General features: G+C 40.3%; 3 protein-coding genes across 6 annotated transcripts; 1 reads left to right on the top strand and 2 right to left on the bottom strand.

Annotated features, from left to right (window-relative positions):
- Positions 1-787: 787 nt before the first annotated feature.
- LOC309712506 (uncharacterized protein) lies at positions 788-6,787 on the bottom strand. 3 transcript variants are annotated; one of them, XM_082543332.1, is made up of 13 exons: positions 6,721-6,787; positions 6,531-6,629; positions 5,526-5,685; positions 5,158-5,388; positions 4,940-5,068; positions 4,643-4,819; positions 4,205-4,365; positions 3,953-4,114; positions 3,741-3,853; positions 2,565-2,679; positions 2,333-2,431; positions 2,067-2,238; positions 788-1,981 (listed from the first exon to the last, which is right to left on the bottom strand). In XM_082543332.1, the coding sequence occupies exons 2-13, from the start codon at positions 6,570-6,572 to the stop codon at positions 1,848-1,850; spliced, it is 1,695 nt and encodes a 564-aa protein (XP_082399458.1). In that variant the 5' UTR covers positions 6,573-6,629; positions 6,721-6,787; the 3' UTR covers positions 788-1,847. The 3 variants fall into 3 exon arrangements, with proteins under 3 accessions (XP_082399458.1, XP_082399459.1, XP_082399457.1); XM_082543333.1 differs by having other exon boundaries at positions 6,714-6,787; XM_082543331.1 differs by having other exon boundaries at positions 789-1,981; positions 6,531-6,781.
- Positions 6,788-7,791: 1,004 nt separating this feature from the next.
- Positions 7,792-11,831, top strand: cfap119 (cilia and flagella associated protein 119). Of its 2 annotated transcripts, none has more exons than XM_082544536.1 (9): positions 7,792-7,969; positions 8,160-8,194; positions 8,303-8,368; positions 8,458-8,621; positions 8,928-8,998; positions 9,110-9,226; positions 9,914-9,992; positions 11,022-11,096; positions 11,203-11,831. In XM_082544536.1, the coding sequence occupies exons 1-9, from the start codon at positions 7,952-7,954 to the stop codon at positions 11,355-11,357; spliced, it is 780 nt and encodes a 259-aa protein (XP_082400662.1). In that variant the 5' UTR covers positions 7,792-7,951; the 3' UTR covers positions 11,358-11,831. The 2 variants fall into 2 exon arrangements, with proteins under 2 accessions (XP_082400662.1, XP_082400663.1); XM_082544537.1 differs by having other exon boundaries at positions 8,308-8,368.
- On the bottom strand, positions 11,423-17,067 carry phkg2 (phosphorylase kinase, gamma 2 (testis)). Its single transcript, XM_082544535.1, has 10 exons — positions 16,747-17,067; positions 16,393-16,504; positions 15,076-15,251; positions 14,922-14,976; positions 14,748-14,813; positions 13,695-13,858; positions 13,522-13,612; positions 13,282-13,435; positions 13,012-13,137; positions 11,423-12,917 (listed from the first exon to the last, which is right to left on the bottom strand). Exons 2-10 carry the CDS (start codon positions 16,485-16,487, stop codon positions 12,672-12,674), a joined length of 1,173 nt encoding a protein of 390 aa, XP_082400661.1. The 5' UTR covers positions 16,488-16,504; positions 16,747-17,067; the 3' UTR covers positions 11,423-12,671.
- Between the last annotated feature and the right edge of the window lie 42 nt (positions 17,068-17,109).

A 17,109-nucleotide genomic window follows, 5' to 3' on the forward strand; every position in this document is an offset into this window, starting at 1 on the left:
CTGAGGTGCATCTACAGTTTTAAGGTTACTTCATGTAGTAACTTTCTGAATGGGCACAAAGCTGGAAGACACAGCCGTCTTATCATCCAAACTCAGTTTGAATGACTGATGAGCTGATAAGCTGCAAAAACGATGAAGCCTGAGATGCCATGTGACAGAAATGACTATATAAACACCTTTCACTGAGCTCTAAACCTACAGCGTAAGATATCCACTCATTTCTGTCAGACATTCATCTGCTTTAGGGACACAGATTTAAAACACACCTCTAAACACATATTTGTGTGTTAACATTTTCTGCACATTGGCTGTAAATGTCTAAACAGGATTAAGATTTTTACCTTTTGTATACTGCACATCAACATCTTTTGACTTTCATATAATATTTTTTTAAAAGTAGGTTTTCTTTGCTATTTATTCCTGAGTTGTTTTATTCATATTTACAGAAAACAGTACATTTACGTGCTCTTCCTGTGGAATCTAGACAGCAAAAAGCCACGCAGTCCAAGTTTGCATGCCTTAATCTACCTTTAAGCCACCACAGCACTTTCTATATCATTATTATTATTACTTCAATTTAACAAGTAACCTGATATTAGAGTATGCTAATTATTGTGCAACCTGCAAGGGTGTTGTGCAACATGCACTGAGAGCAGATTAGCTGAAATTGGGGTTGTGTACGCTTTTGGTGAAAGATGTTACAAAAGATAAGAGCTGATGGTGAGTTTCACGGCTTCCTCTAGGGTTCATGATTTTGTTTATTTACAAATGTGTAAACACACTCTAGCAGACTGAATCTCACTTTAGCTGGATGTGTCTCGTTCATCATGCACTCGTGTTTTTTTTTACGGCCTGAGGGCCCAGTTACATAATGCATCGCCTGCTTTACTTGTGAAGTATGCTGCAGCAAGTATTAGTAGATATTGTGATGGGAATACCCGCAAACATTTTTTTGCGCTATAATACCATTTCAACAGGAAATGAATAAACACAGAATGGCAATGTATAAATGCGATTGCAGAGGTTAGGTTTCAAAAATACCTGTTTACCTCCGATCGTCTTACTTTACCACAGAACGAAACTGAGGCTTATTTTTACTAACTGAAACCCAAATGACTTCTGTCCCCCCCTTTTTCCTGTTAAGCAGCATTAAAACTTGCTTGAGATCAGCAATGGTGATGGTCCTGGGATGGAACTAGTGTTCGAATCTTTATATTGTGCAAGAAGAGAAATCTGCAACGTGCTGCAGTTCTTCTACATCTGATACAGTTTTTTTCCTCTGTTTTTAGTACTTTGATAAAAAAAAAAGTTTCCTTTTCGTGATAAACACTCTGAGATGATAGCAAACAGCTAGAGATGTCACATGTAATCACACTGATACAAATCTGAGAGGCTGATTGAAGCTGCAAAAGTTGTACTAATCAAGTTAATGGAAAAGTCCACAGGCTGATAACACTGTGGGCTTTTTTTGTCACGGAAAATATCAGCAATGTAATGTTTAAATAATAAAATTCATTAAGTAAACATAGAGAACGATTAAATATTTTAAATATGACTCTTCGCACACTTTTAATACTGTTAATGCTGTTAATCAATATTTAATGGGTAGTTTTCACATGGTAATCTTTCACATTTGAAAAGTTCTTTGCACATCTGAGAAATATGAAAAGTAAACCCTTATTTTAACAGTGGTGATAAAATAGTAAACAGCCCTATAAAATAAGTCTCCTCTGATGTCTGTGGCATATTAAATGTATATGTTAGTGTTACAGTCCGGCAGGATACAGAACATGAAAACTGATCCTGTGTGGGGATCTCTTTAAGCACTTGAGGCACACCAGCATCGCTCACTCGCAGGCCAGCTTGCCATCAAAGGATGAGAGGGTGATGGCAAAAGCTTGCAGGGCACACATAGGGAAACTGTAGTCCATCGAGAAGACGTCCTCAGCTACGCGGCCAAACTGCATCACGATGTAGTCCTCTGGAAAAAACAGGAGGGCATTGAAGTTAATGAGCCAAATCGTTTCTCCAGTGGTTATTCAGAGACGGACAATAAGTCGCCCTACCATTGTCAGGGTGGATGATCTGGAAGTTTTTGACAGAGGCCTGGGTGACACGTCCGTGAAAGTTGAGCACGTACGACTGAGTCTGTTCGTTCCAGCTCGGGGATTTGTTCACCAAGGTGACCAGTTTGTCCGTGTTGCCATTTGCATGGCGGGTCAACAGAGTCTCCAGGTCCTGGAATAAGAGGATAAGATAAGTTGATCTGAAATAATTCACTCCTATCACAGGTTTAATAACACTGTGAATGAGTTTTATGTTTTACTTATACATTTTTGGGCCGGATGACCACTCTTTCATCATTCTCCAGCATGCCAGGGATGAGCACCGTCATCTTCCTTGGACCCTTGAAACCCAGCACATTTGTCTCCTGGAATGTGATAAATGGTTGTGATGCATGTTGGAAAGCTTTGTCTGTTCTGCAAATAGCATGCATGTGTGTGTGTGTGTGTGTGTGTGTGTGTGTGTGTGTGTGTGTGTGTGTGTGTGTGTGTGGTACCTACGTAGCAAATTGCTGCTAGCTCTTGCCTCACTGATTCACACTCTTTTATGAAAGGTTTTTTCTCCGGGTTTTCACCTCCATCATAGACTGTGAACTTTGTACCTAGCACATTTGACCTGAAACAAATGAGTCCTATCACAATCATGATCTAAAACAATTTGAGCTAGCACACACACCACAGATGCTTTGATGCTCACTTATTTTTTCCGGTAAGTCAGCATTGCAGATCTTTGTTAGGGAAAAGGCCAGAGTGGTGACAAGTGCTTTTAAACCCCAACTATTAGCCGGGCTCACTCTTCAGATGGCTGTTAGTTCACTTTGGTCCAGATTGGAACATCAGCAATCACAGATGGAGTGCAGTGGCTTTTTTTTTTTTACACATTCGTGGTGCTCTCACACTAATCTTATGGTGCTTTTTCTTGAGTTCTTTATGTCTGTAGCTGGAGCCTCCCATGTGTCATAGATTCTATTGCAGGGCAAATGATTTCTGGCTAAGCCAGACAGGTTACTGTGCATTTGAAGTGTTAAGGAACAGTTGTTAGACATAAGGCAACTGGGCACGTGCCTGACACGAGCTCTGAGTATCATAAAGGAAATGTGAAGGAGTGTGTACTTTGGTAGTGGTGAAGTGGGAGATCTGTGCAAGATATATGACGGACGCTGCTCGACTGAATCCAGTTTACTTTAAAACCACGCAGATATTTCATACCTCTCAAAGAAGCAGTCAGCTGGTATAATAAAGCAGACCCTTTCCTGCTCTGTTCAGCTGTCATGAGAACAGTTTGACCATATGGCATGTAAGAAGTGCCAATCCATCTTACTGGAGGTGCTTTGGAGGTGTGAAACGCCTCCAGATTACCTTAACAAACTTACAGCGAGAGTGGCAAAGGTCGGCATGGCTGTGAATGCTGCAGATAAGACAATTCTTTAAAGAAAGCAAAGTAAAAATCACAACTTTTACTTTGCTTTACTTTTACTATAACTCGCTGAATTAATTTTTATGAAAAACCTGAATTTTCTATGTAAATAAAAAGGTTTAAAAAGTGAGTTCAGCTGTCCAAAGATCTCCAAGGAATTTTGGGATGAAAATGACCGAGGTTACAACCGATCAGAGCTGTGGCACAAGACCAAAAGACCAGATCATACTACATTTTTTCATTTTAAATGGTGAAATCACCTTAGTTTTCCTATGTAGGAGTTTGTATCTCTGGATAGATTTGTGGGGTCAGTAGAGATGAGATAGTTGGATGTTTTGCACTTCTTTCTCTTTCGGCCCGCCATTAGAAACACCTAGAGGTGGCACAGTGGTTAAACAGAGGGAGAGAATGATGCTTTGACACAAATACGACAGCAAAATGAAATTACTGTAGCTAAAATCAGTGCACCAACCCTCTTTCCATCCTCTTTCTCCATGTGGAGGTAGTAAGTTGGGTAAATGCCCTTCTCCATGCCTCTCCTGTCCCTCGTGACCCTGCACTGGATCGTCACATCTCTAGGAGCAGGACGTAAGGCAAACTTCTCAAGATCTTCCACTGATATTGGAGAAGTTGGCTGAAAAGAAAAAGGATGTAAATGATTTTTTGAGATCTTTTCCATTTGTTTTTTTGTTTGTTTTTGCTTCTTGCGCCTGTAACGTCTTACTCTTTCATTAGATTCACTGGCTGTAGATGAACTCTCCCTGTAGTTGGAGTTCAGGGACGCTAGACTTCGTGTAGTTTTCTCTGCTTTGTGTGACTTTTTCTCTTTTTTCTCTTTCTCTTGGACCTCCTCGTCTTTGCTCTCGTCACTTATTTGGCATCTGGCTATGGAGATAAACAATGACAATGTTCTTTTATAAAACTTTAAAGAACCGGGGATCATACAGAATACCTCCAGATGTTGATTCTGTTCATCTGGACGTGGCGTTTTGTGGGAGAAACGTTTCGTCAGTCGAGACTGAAGAAGTCACTTGGATGAGTGACGAAACATTTCTCCCACAAAACGCTACGTCCAGATGAACAGAATCAACTTTTGGAGATTTACTTTCCTGGATGATTGAGAATGCATCAAGACATCATGCAGAACAGATTTTTCTCTCACATGTGTCCAGGTCTTTTTTCCTTTTAGGTGTTTGAGAAGCATTCCTCTGAAGCCCATCTTCTTCTTCTTCTTCTTCTTCTTCTTCTTGTTCAGCTTCACTTTGATCTTGTTTAGTCTTCTCTGGGCTTACCTCTGCTGACACTGCTTCAGACGTTAAAGCCTCCTGTAGGTTCTTCTCTGTAAAAGAGCAGACATTTGCATAAAGCTTGATGTGAAGCTCCTTTAATTTAATGGAAGTGGGTTTTTTCTTGTTAGATGCAAAGCTCTTAGAGTGGAAGTGTGAATTTGTTTTATTACTTTTGCGCTCTTGTTTGGTTGTCTTATTTGTCTTCGGTGCGTCGACAGAGTCTTTGCTCTTCTTCTTTGTTTTTTTCTCCTTCTTCTCCGTGTCTTTTTCTTTCTTCTTTTCCTCTGTCTCTTCCACCTCTGAAAAAGCAGTTAGTTGCTGATCAATAGGCGTCTGTAACGAACAGCGTTCATCAAAGCACGGGACAGTTTCTTACATGACCGCTTACGTTTGGCTTTGTCCTTTTTCACATCTTTCTTCTTTGTCTTTTTCCCTTCCGCTTGGGCTTCGTTGGCCCCTTCGTATTTCACCTCAGGCTCTCTGTCAATCTCCAAGTTCATTTTCTTGGGAACGACTGGCTTCTCTGCAGGCATCTCATCTAACTCCACATTTGCTGTTGTGTCACCTTCACCAAGTGTAATCACATCCAGTGGGTTATCATGGGCATGCTCAACTTGATCTTCAAAATAAGCAAAAAACAAACAAACAAAAAAGATTTATAAATGATGAACAAATAAAAAATTAAATCACACATTGTAAAGACATGTTTAGTTTTTTTTTTAATGATTTATTCTAATTAATTATTCTAACACCAACCACTAAGAGAAGTGCTACTCAGTGATTGGCTGATCAACAGAGGCGTCTCATCAGAGTGGACAGCTTTGTGCTTTCGATTCTTCTCTCGAGTGTCCCGGTTGGTCAACACCATTTGAGAATCAGCTCTCTTCTTCTGCTGCTTCTTCATCAAAAGGGTTCGCTGTGGGTCACACATCAGACAAACTCAGTCTCTACACAGTGTTCACACATGGAAATATATTTACATAGATATGGTCCAAATGGGCTCTTGAGAGTCATTAATAAAACAATGTTCTGCTTTCTTTCTCATGCAACTGAATTCAGTTGAATTCAATTTTATTTATGTATTGCCAAATCACAACAACAGTCACCTAAAAGTGCTTATATTTAAGGTAAAGACCCAACAGTCAGAGGACGAGCACTTGGCAACAGTGGGAAGGAAAAACTCCCCTTTACCAGGAAGAAAGCTCCAGGAGAACCAGGCTAAGGGAAGGGCTCTGGGAAGTTAGATAGTGAGTTGTAGTGGTTTTAATTCTGGACAGCCTAAATGATTGCTCATGCACCTGCATTTTCATTTTCACAGTTTACTACACTAATACTGCTAGTTCTTAATTTAGGATTAGTACTTTACTACTATGGGTTACGTGCTGACGTGACTACTATAGGGCATATATGTAAAGCTTAAATAGATCAAAACCGCATACTGTATAGCATAAACGTGTCTGGGACTTGAAGTTTAGCAGCTCAGGAAACAGCAGGTGGTTCTGACACAGACTGGGACCTTTTCCAACTGGAGAAAGATTTGTTTTTTAAATGTATCTATTTTTGTAAAGCTATGCTTAAATGTTAGTACTTGTGAGCAACAATTGACAAAATTTTAGTGTTTGCTCCAGTCTCACTGTGACAGTCTTGCATGCTTTTTACAAAATGGTAAAACCTATGTAATGTTTGCAATTACGATTCTTGTACCAGTGGAAACTAGAATATATAAAAGATATATTTAAATTATAATCATTGTATCTTCACCTGGTTGTCCAGCTTCTGTTGTCGTATGTCGGGCTCCTCCATGTCCGGGTAAAACCTCCCTATTAACTGATGAAGCAGTCACTAGATGAATCAGAGTATCTGCAAACAAAAGATGAAGTCCACCATCAACGCTCAAGGTGAGAACAATTAAAAAATGTCGACTGTGTCCAGAGAAAAACCCACTACGTGCAATTAAGGACGGAAAGCGGGTGTTTGATTGTGCCGCCCAGCTCCATCTGCCAGTCTGTCCACCTGCGTGCAGCAGAAGGCAAAGTAGATTAAATGGGGATAATGTTCTTAAACTGCAGCGGCAGCTCAGTCAGGGTGACGAGCAGCCTGTTGAACAGGCTTTCCATACTACTTCATGAAGATGTTAAGGCCTGCAGCAGAAACGTGAGGCAAGAGAAACAGGAATGTGGTACCCCGTAAACAAACACGGAAGCCACAGCAGTCGCACAGATAGCCCCCAAAGCTTCTCGCTATTAGGTTTGCTATGCATCGCTTTGGATTCAGTTAATGACCCCCCCCCCCCCCCCCCCCCCCCCAAAAAAAACCCCAAAACATAAACATAAACAAAAAACAAAAAAACAAAAGCACACAGCTGTTGACAGAAAACTCAGGCAGGTTTATGGCGTTGCCATGGTTACAGCTTCACGCAGCGATGGAGAGCTTAAAAAGAGTTCCAAACCCAGCATCTTTAATTTTCTTTTATTTATCACACAACAGCCTGGCTCATTACATCTTTCGCCTGCAATTTTTTTTCTCTCTGTTTATTTTTAGATTTAACTTTCGACTCTTCATCCTGCATTATGTTGGCACTACGTTTGGCATAACGATCCGAAAACATACAGCCAAAGGTCGTTAGCCTCCTATTTTCAGCCACAAGAACAAGAAATCCAACAGCAGATGGATGACTCCCACAGAGCGCTGATCTCATCATCATGGGTTTAACCGAGGACTTGCAAATGTACCAAGTGATGAGGTTTTTAATTAATTCATTATTATTGTTTTGGTTTTCTTTTTGTTTTGTTTCGTTGTGTGCGTGTGTGTGTGTGTGTGGGGGGGGGGGGGCACTTCACTTTACATTAAATTATAAGATAATAACAAATCAGTGCGGCTCATGCCGTTACCTTTAAGAGCATTGCTGCATAAATAAGATCTATTAAATTATATAACATGATGTATAATAATGTGATAAACAGTAAAGAAATGTTTATTTAGTTGTTTTATTTTGTAGGACACTGAACCGGAAAAAGAAAAAAGTGGCCTGTTGCTAGGATACAGGTGGCTAACAAAACGGAGCATACTCCAGTCAGATTTATTTTCTGATATATTTTCTTTAAACTGTAAAACATGTTTTGAAGTCTGTCCATTTTAACTATAGCTAGTTATTTCACCTAAAGAAATAATAACTTTTAAAAATGGATGGGACAATTAAGGTATGCTCTTCAAGTTTTATTCGCTGCTTCTGTGTTCGGTTCTCTTTACTTCCTACTCATTTAGCCTCTGTTAATTAAAAAAAAAAACAATTTTGGCATAAATATTCATGTTACATCTTACAATTGACAGAGCTTTTATTATTATTTGTAATGGATTACAATGTATAAAAAGCATCGTTTTCTTTTGTAGCTACCACATGACCTGAAAGCTAAAGTGATGCTATGGTGAGAGCTGGGTCACACACACGGTGCAGATCATTTTCGTTAGCTTCCATTTTATTTACACTTTGCCTGCCTGATTGTAATATTTATCCATGAATCTATTTCCCTCAGGACAGATGTAAGCTACCATGATATGGAAGAGATCAACAAAATGCAATCCATTCCCGATCTGGAGAGGTTTCTGTCACTCATTTATAAACAATAATCACTCAATTATAGGGCACAGACGTTATTTAGGGGGGGTTACTTGTTCTCCTCTGTGACAGTGCTCTGTGCAGTGTGCTTCGAGTTGACCTCCCTGAACCCAGAAAGGGAGTTCTTCTGGAGCTGTACGTTCAGGCGGTGCTTTTCTGCAGAGAGCACAGCTTCAACAAAGAACAAACGTCTACTCTCTTGTCCATTATCAAGTCAATTCATGAAGCCAACGTGGGTAAGCAAAGTAGCTTTATCTTAACTATGTGTAGTCAGCTTTGAAAATGATGTGTTTAAAATCAAAACAGTACAAATGATCTCTTCTCCTCACAACATTTGTTTAGCGCAGACTCAACTCTTCTGTTAAGTCTGTAAAAAAAATACAGTATTTAGGCAATTGAAGGAAATACTGTACAATCTTATGAGTCAGTGATTAACTCAGTAAGATTGTTGACCTAGTGTCACGTGACTTGCATCACCACCATTAAATGCCAAAGTATCCTTTAACTTTACATGACATGTGTCTGAACCTCCTTTCTTGCAGAAACTCCACTCAATAACTCGGAGCAGTGTTTCAAGTACTGCAGAGAGCTTCTGTTATGCCACTCAGTCAGGGTGTGTGCAAAATTTGGCAGTCACTGTTTCATTTTCAAACTCATACAGATCCACGACTGTAATGCTGATTCATAGTGTGTTTGTGTGTGCGTGTGTGTCTCCCCTCTACAGCGGCCTCCGTTCAGCATCAGCCTCTTCAATGCTGATGAGGTTAACCGTGTCTTAACATACATCCTCAACAACTACATGAAACACTACAAGCTATATAAATATATCTTTACCACACAGGTAAATGTCATGAATTAACTGACTTGAGTTTTCAGTATTTGTCATTAGGTAAAGTAAAATGTATTTCTAAAGCACATAGATTGTATTTAGTGCTACATGCTTGTTTGTGAAATAATAAATTATATCACAAATATACAAACAAACAAATATAGAATAGAATAGAATAGAATAACCCTTTATTGTCATTGTCATACAAGGAAATTATGGGTGCTCCACGACAGCTGTGCAGGAGTAAAAAAAAATAAAATAGTAAAGACATCAGGAATATATAGGAACAGAAGAGATATATACAAACTAGAGGAATATGTATATATGTATGTACAAAGCAATAGAAAGGCACACAATGGAGAGAAAAGTGCTTGGAGATAGTGCAAAGAAAAGACTTGGTCTGAATAGATTCTGAGTGGCTAGAGGTGGGTGGGTGTGTTGTGGGGGGATAGTGTTAACAGTCTGAATGGCCCAGGGCAAGAAGCTGTTAGTGAGTCTGGAGGTGCCTACCAGGGGTCACCTGTGATGGCCCTGGTTTTTCCTGAGACAGGAGGATCTGGTGATGGCCTCCAGGGGTGGTGGTGGGCAGCCAATGATTTTTTTGGGCCATGTTAGTTACCCTCTGTGCAGCTTTCCTGTTCTCAGTAGTGCCCCCTGTGTACCAAATACATTTTAAGTAAGTTTTTTTTCCACCAACAGGTGAATCTTGATCTGTCTTTGAGATACTCTGGGATGCCGGATATTGGATCCCCTACCGTGGAGGATTCTTCTGCGCCAGGTAAAAAGCAAAGTTTTTAGTAGCATTAAAGTTACATATAGCGGGGGAGAGCAATTATATTTTATTCTCGCCTTTATTCTCCCCTGTTCCCTTTTTTCTTTCTCCCTCTTTCTTTTACCCTCCTGCCTGTCAGTTTAGACAATGCCATATCACACATATACTGTATTAACAGAAATAACACGAATAGAAATGAATAAACAAAAACAGATAAAAGTAACACACGAAGAAGAGCCTATAGAGAATTTACAGAGTTCATCTTGGAAAAGCAAACGTGTTTGGCACAAACAAAGCTGTCAGACAATGAAGACAAAAAAAGGAAAAGCAATCTGAAATCATACAGTGTTAAGATAAGAAAGAAAGTAAATTCAGATGTTTTCAGTCGCATTGCCACAGATGCATAAAATGAAGCAACAAGCTACGCAGTCTGCCTTTACAAACATTTGTGAAAGAATGGGTCGCTCTAAAGAGCTCACTGAATTTGAGCGTGGCGCTGTAATAGGATGTCGCCATTGCAACAACTCATTTTGTAAAAATTTTTCTCTCATACATATTCTACCATCACCTGTAAGTGAGATTATTGCAAAGTAGACGCTTTTAGGAACTGCAGAAACCCAGCCAATGCTCTGCTGGCTCACTTAACTGCAGAGCTCCGACCCTTCTCTGGAATTATCACCAGTACAGAAACAGTATGCCGGGTGCTTCATGGCATGGATTTCTTTGTATAGCTGGCTCAGAAATTCAGTTCATGTAGTGTATAAAAATCGTCTTCTACCTCTTTGCAGTGACTACATGTGTGATCCAATCTTGCACAGTTGTGGTTAGAGTGAAATTGGATCAGATGTACTCTTGCAAAACATTCTTAATCTCCTTTTCACTTCCTGTGGAAATGAATATTAAAAGGAAAAAAAAAAAACTCCTCCAATCCAGCACCTGCCTTGTTATGTGTTGCATTAAAAATGGGATATTTAGAAAAAAAAAGTAAAAAAAAAAAGTACTGAGCTATATTTATTATTACTTTTATCCGACCAGGTGTTGAGAATGAGACAGAGGCGGAAGATGGGACGTCTTCTGAAACACAGCAAGCCTCCATCGCGGCCCCAGCAGGTAAAAATCACGGCAGCGCAGCAGTTATGCTGCAGGCATAACTTTTACAGTCCAACACAGCCCAAGCAAAGTCATGCAAGGAACGGCTTCATTTCCTCTCTTTCAGGAGCCACATCTGAGCTGAAGGCGCTGATAGAGCAACAAGTCAGAGAGCAGATGATGCTTGTGTCTGGGCAACTAGATCAGCGGATTAAAGAAAAAGCATCTCAGCAAAACAGTGCTTTAGATTACTCACAGAACAGCCACAAAGCCAAAAAATAACACACTTTTTTTTTACCCCATCTAGATAGGTGGTAGATTTCAAATAAAGCACTCCTACAAAGCAGCACGATTAAAACATTTGTTTTATTGTCAATAAAACCATTTTTCTCCATGTACAGCACAACATACTTTATACCTGCATTTATATAATTACATGTTTTTTTCCCCAAACAGGCACTTCCAGGAAATCAAAAGAACGTAATTCTCTCTAGATGAAAGAATGAACTGAGTTAGGAATGGTGCTTGTTAGTTTTACAGTCGCAAACGATGTTCACAGTTAGTCTTGAGTGGGTTTCCTGTTGAGGAATGCTTGCATGCATGAAACACGACAAACACTCCAAATATTTAACTTGAATATTTCACACATGTGCCCCAGTGCTGACTCGTAATACTGGCATATATGTAAATCTGAGCTTTAACGCAGCACTTCTATGTACCTGTATGTGTCTAATAAAGGAGACTTATTATGCTTTTTCCTTATTTTCTGCTGTTTTTGTAGTATTACAATGTTACGTGTTATATTAAAGTTTCAGGTAATAAGGAAGAAAGTTGGCTTAATGGTCGTGTGGCCTGAAGGTCTGCACTAATGCGCAGTAAAAGACATACAAGTGTTTTTATGAACCGTGAATCATGCAAAGCTACTCAAGTAGAGTCAATATGAGCATACTAGGTATATAACTAATAACTAATCTCAGTGCTTTGATTTCCACTTAACCTACACAGTGCTTTCTCTACATCAGAGGGGTCAAACACACACACTGTGGGCCACTCGTCTTGTAAGTCGTTAAGAGCGACACTTAATTTCACCATCATCTGTTTAGTAAATGTAGGATTTATTAAATACATAATTGTACTCGCCGCTAAAAGAAAAGGAACATTTTTAAGATTTTTTTAAAATAGATTTTTATTATGAAACACTTTTACTTGCGATCAAATTGGGCTGCATGTGGCCCATGAATTAAAATGAGTTTGACGCCACTGGCCTACTCAGTTATAACGGACGATTAACACATAAAATCCTAAATATATATTATGATGAGTTTTACTAAAGAGATCGTGCAAGGTGTCCTCAACGGCAAATTGCACTGCAAACCGGATGACCTGACAGGGAGTTTCAGACAACAACAGATAAGGATTATTAAGTGGTGCATGCTTATCTTGAACTTTCAGAGCCACGATGCGCATTAAGGCACACAAAGATCCCCCGTCCCTGCATTCCTTATCTTGAAACAGTAACTCGATGGAGCAAACACCGCAATGACAGCACATGCAAACGGATACATAAAAGCGTTTTTGAGCGACGAGGTTGACCTTTTATGTTTCAAACTCCTCCAGCTCTAGCAGCATGATCTTAGCAGTGTTCTGAAAGAGGGCTGCTCGGTTCTGCTGCTCCCCTTTCTTGACCCAGTGCCCGTAGATCCGGAAGGCGCAGCCGTCGATGAGCTTGCGCATGCCGCGGATGGAGTAAGGATCCCTCGCCAGCACCTCTCGGGTTAGCGGCCGCACCCTGCGGTAGCGGCTGTACATCCTGATGCAGGCGAGCACGCTCACTATCAGAACCTGGATGCATGGAAGCATGTGGAAGTTATTTCCTTTTTCCACAGACAGTTTAAATCAGCGGCAATAACAATGCTGGGCTAACACAGCGGCTCACCCTAAACGTCTTTCTGGGGCTGAAGAGCCTCACATCCTCCCGCTGGTACTGCCTGAAGAAGGAATGGGCCAAGGCTTGCTCAGCAGTGAGACGGTTAGCTGGGTCCACCACCAGCAGCCTGGATATCTGAGTATCACAAGCACAAAGATTACAGAAGTACACATGAATGATTTAAGAGATGCAAATACTGCAATATGATTTATTCTTTGCACTGAAAATGTCAATATTAGGGTTGCTGCAGTACAGAATAAGCTGACTGTATGAGCTTACCAGATCCTTCACAGTGTCAGACCGGTCGTCCCACTCTGGGGAGCTGAACTGATAGCGACCCTCCATTATCATCCTCAGCATCAGCATCTGCTTACGGTGCCAGAATGGAGGCGAGCCAGCTAGTAAGGTGAAGAGGATGACTCCACAGGCCCAGCTTAGAAACACACACCATGCAAATGTTAGAAACGGCAGTGAGAAGTAGCACGTTTGTAAATCTCCGCCGAACAAAGACAGACTCACAGATCGACCTCCTTGCCATAGCCTGGGTGCATTTCATCCATGGAACACTTTAGTATTTCGGGCGCCAAATAACCAGGTGTCCCACAGAGCTCTGATTATAACAGAAAAGATTGTTTTAAACTAATAATGGATGAACACTTGTCACAGGATATGCTCATGATCCACAGCCATACCTCGAAGCTTCTCCCCAGGTTGTAGCTGCACGGAAAAACCAAAGTCAGAGAGTTTGATATGGCCATAATCGTCCAGGAGAATGTTCTCCGGTTTCAGATCCCGGTGTACGATGTTGAGGGAATGAAGGTATTGCACGGCCTCCAGCAGAGCTCGCATCATGCTCCTGTAAAGAACCGAATACACACATTTGATCCGTGTAAAATAGATTTCGTCCGAGCGTGTCTAAGGTTCAGAGTAAACACTGTGTAATATGTTTGTGTAATTTTAATCATATCTTTGGCTTGATTATTCATGGGATACACAACATTGCTGGCTTCACCAAGTGATTAAAATGATTGGGTATAAAATGAAAATCTTAGAGAATCAGAGCTTCTCAGAAATAAAGATGGGTAGAGAGTCAACAATCTGCAAAAACCTGCATCTAAAAATTGTGAAGCAATTTTAGAATAATGTTCCTCAATGAGTTGCAAAGACTTTGAATACCTCATTATCTACTATACATAATATGAACTCCCATAACCTCAACTCAGAGAATCTGGAGAAATCTCTGTACGCAAGCAACAAAGCTAAAAAGCAGCACTGCGACTGTGATCTTGCACATCTGGAAAGGCAACATCTGTGATGAAATGTATATACAAGTTTTAGAGCAACATGTGCTCCCATCCAGACATTTTTTCTGGGAAGGCCTTGCATTTTTCAGCAGGACAATGCTAATAACAAACACTACAAAACTACAACAACCACCCCAAAAACATGAGTGTTTTTCTTTTTTAAAGCTGCAGCTTTGAGGCTTCGGCTTTTTTGATGTGAGATTAAGTTGGGCTGCGTGACACGAGATTAAAAGTGGGAGTCGACACCAAACGTGTGATTATATTTAGATATTCAGCAGCTCTTTAACGCAGAGCTGCTCGCTGGATAACTTTTAAATAAAATCTTGAAAGGCGGCATATTTTGCAATATGGTCTGCAGAAACAGAACTTTATGATGTGCCCAATGCAAAATGCTGCTAGTATTAATTAATACAGATATAGTGCAGTCATGCTGCGGCTCACCTGGTTTCCTTCTCACTTAAGGTAACTTTTTCTGTGAGGTAGTCAAACAGCTCTCCACGTCTCATGCTGTCAACAAAAGACAGCAAATTGACAAATGTTGTTGAAAAAAAATTGAATTTCAGGTTGGGAGTGTAAAAAGTATTTAGTTTAATAGTTTTTTGTCCTCATACTCACAGATCAAACACCAAAAATATGAATGTAGCAGACTCATAGGAATCAATGAGGGTGACTAAAGGGAATGAAACAGAAGAAAACTTTAACACTTACCAAACTTTATGGAAAGAAATTTTATGATTCCTTAACAAAAGGAGAGAGAACAGCAACGTACTGATGGAGGGGTGTCCCTTCACCATGTTGAGCACTTGGATCTCTTTCAGCGTGGAAATTTTCACCTCCTCCAACTGCTGGATTGTCATCTTCTCAGCTGTGATCTCGATAATCTTCACCGCCAGCTCCTGGCCCGTGTGTCTGTGCACACACCTGCGCACCACACTGCTCACACCCCTGACAATGAGCATACAATACAGTGCATTTTCAACATTATTAAAGAAATGACACGGTTTTAAAAATGTACACAGTAGCTCTGTGTACAGTATTTGTGAACAGTATTTGCCCCATTCCACTTACATGTTTCAGATCATTATACTCATTTTAATATTAGACAAAGATAACCTGAACACACTTTTGTTCCACTCTTCTTAGAATTCAGATGTGGACTTGCTGGTGTGTTTTGGATCATTGTTCTGCTGCATAACCCGTGTGGGCTTGAGTGTCAGTGGCTTAACAGACTGCTGTACATTCTCCTTCTGGATCTTCTGGTAGAGCGCAGAATTCATTGTTTCATCAATTATAGCAAGTTATTGAGGTTCTGAGGCAGTAAAGCAGCTCCTGGGGCAAGTTAGGCCCACAGTTCTTTAGATGTAGCTCTGGGTTCTTTTGTGACGTCCTGGATGCTGTCGGTGGCATCTTGGAGTCATTTTAAGGCCGGCCACTCCTAGGAAGGTTCACCGCATTTTCAGGTTTTCTCCATTTCTCCATGGAGTTCCAAAGGCTTGTTTTTGTAACTCTTTCAAGATTGATAGATGTCAGTAACTTTTTTTTCCACCTTTAATAAACAAAAACTGCATTTAAGATAAGATAAGATAAGATAAGATAGAACTTTATTAATCCCTCGGGTGGGTTCCTCTGGGAAATTCGATTTCCAAAAAAGCACAGCACCGACAGAAGTTACAGAGTTATACACACACACATATATATAAATACAGAGACAATATAAATAAAATATACGAAGGGGATAAATAGAATAAATAGGAATAAAAATTAAAATACAAGTGAATTGCATATTTCAAGTATTGAGTCTATTGCACCGTTGACTATTTACAAAAGTATTGCACAAAAGGTATTGCACAGTGAGGTGAAGAGGCACTACAGCTTAGTTGTTCCCTCCTTTGTCCTCCTGTTTCCCCTCCCTCTCCCCTCCCTCTCTCCTCCTTTCGAATTTATTTGGGTTATCTTTGTCTAATATTTAAAATTTATTGATGATATGAAACATACAGTGTAACAAATATGAAAAGCAACGACAGCAACAAACAAATCACGATGGATGCTTTTTAACAGCATTGTATATCTATTTTGGTTGACTTACCTGCCAATCACCTCTTTAGGATCATACTTCTGATAAAACTCCTTGGCCCCCACCCAGTCTGGTAGTTCGTCCCCAACAACGATGTCTTTGGTCATGTTTACAGCTTATGGAGCTGTTAAAAAAAATAGTCACGTGTCTTAGTTTGTACCAGTGGTTCTGAATAAACAGGAACTAGTTACCTAAATCTTGTGCCCTTAGCTTTAGTTTAAATCTAGTTAGCAGGTCAAACGTGTATACACACATCTCCTCCTCGACCTATTGTTATTTAGAAGTCCATCAAAACGGTTAGGTAACTGTCTTTGCTATGGCCTTGATACAGCAGCAGGTTCACTGACCGAACAGGAAGCTACTCACCATTTATGCAATCAAACGACAAGACAGAGAGGGAAACGAGGAATCTATAGTGAAGCCATAACGTGTGCGATTAAGCGGCTACAGTAACGAAATTAGCTACCGTTAATGTTAACAGCAGTTAGCTATCACCTGAGCACTGTTTACATTCTGGTCACAGTCCTGGAAGTTATTATTACAGTGTGCCGCAGGAGCGCCCCCGAGAGGCCGGAGGGGACGTGACAGCATGGTTTGCATTTTTGAGGTCTCGAATACACTCTCCAGATAAATTCGAGTAGCTGCACTTCAAAGCACCGTATCCCAAGGAAGTAGTCCGTGTTTTGAGTGATTTTCTTAATTTTACTTGTTGTTACCAACGGGAATACT

The sequence above is a fragment of the Aulonocara stuartgranti genome (assembly GCF_965226115.1).
Source record: "Aulonocara stuartgranti genome assembly, chromosome: 8".
NCBI classification, from domain to species: Eukaryota; Metazoa; Chordata; class Actinopteri; order Cichliformes; family Cichlidae; genus Aulonocara; species Aulonocara stuartgranti.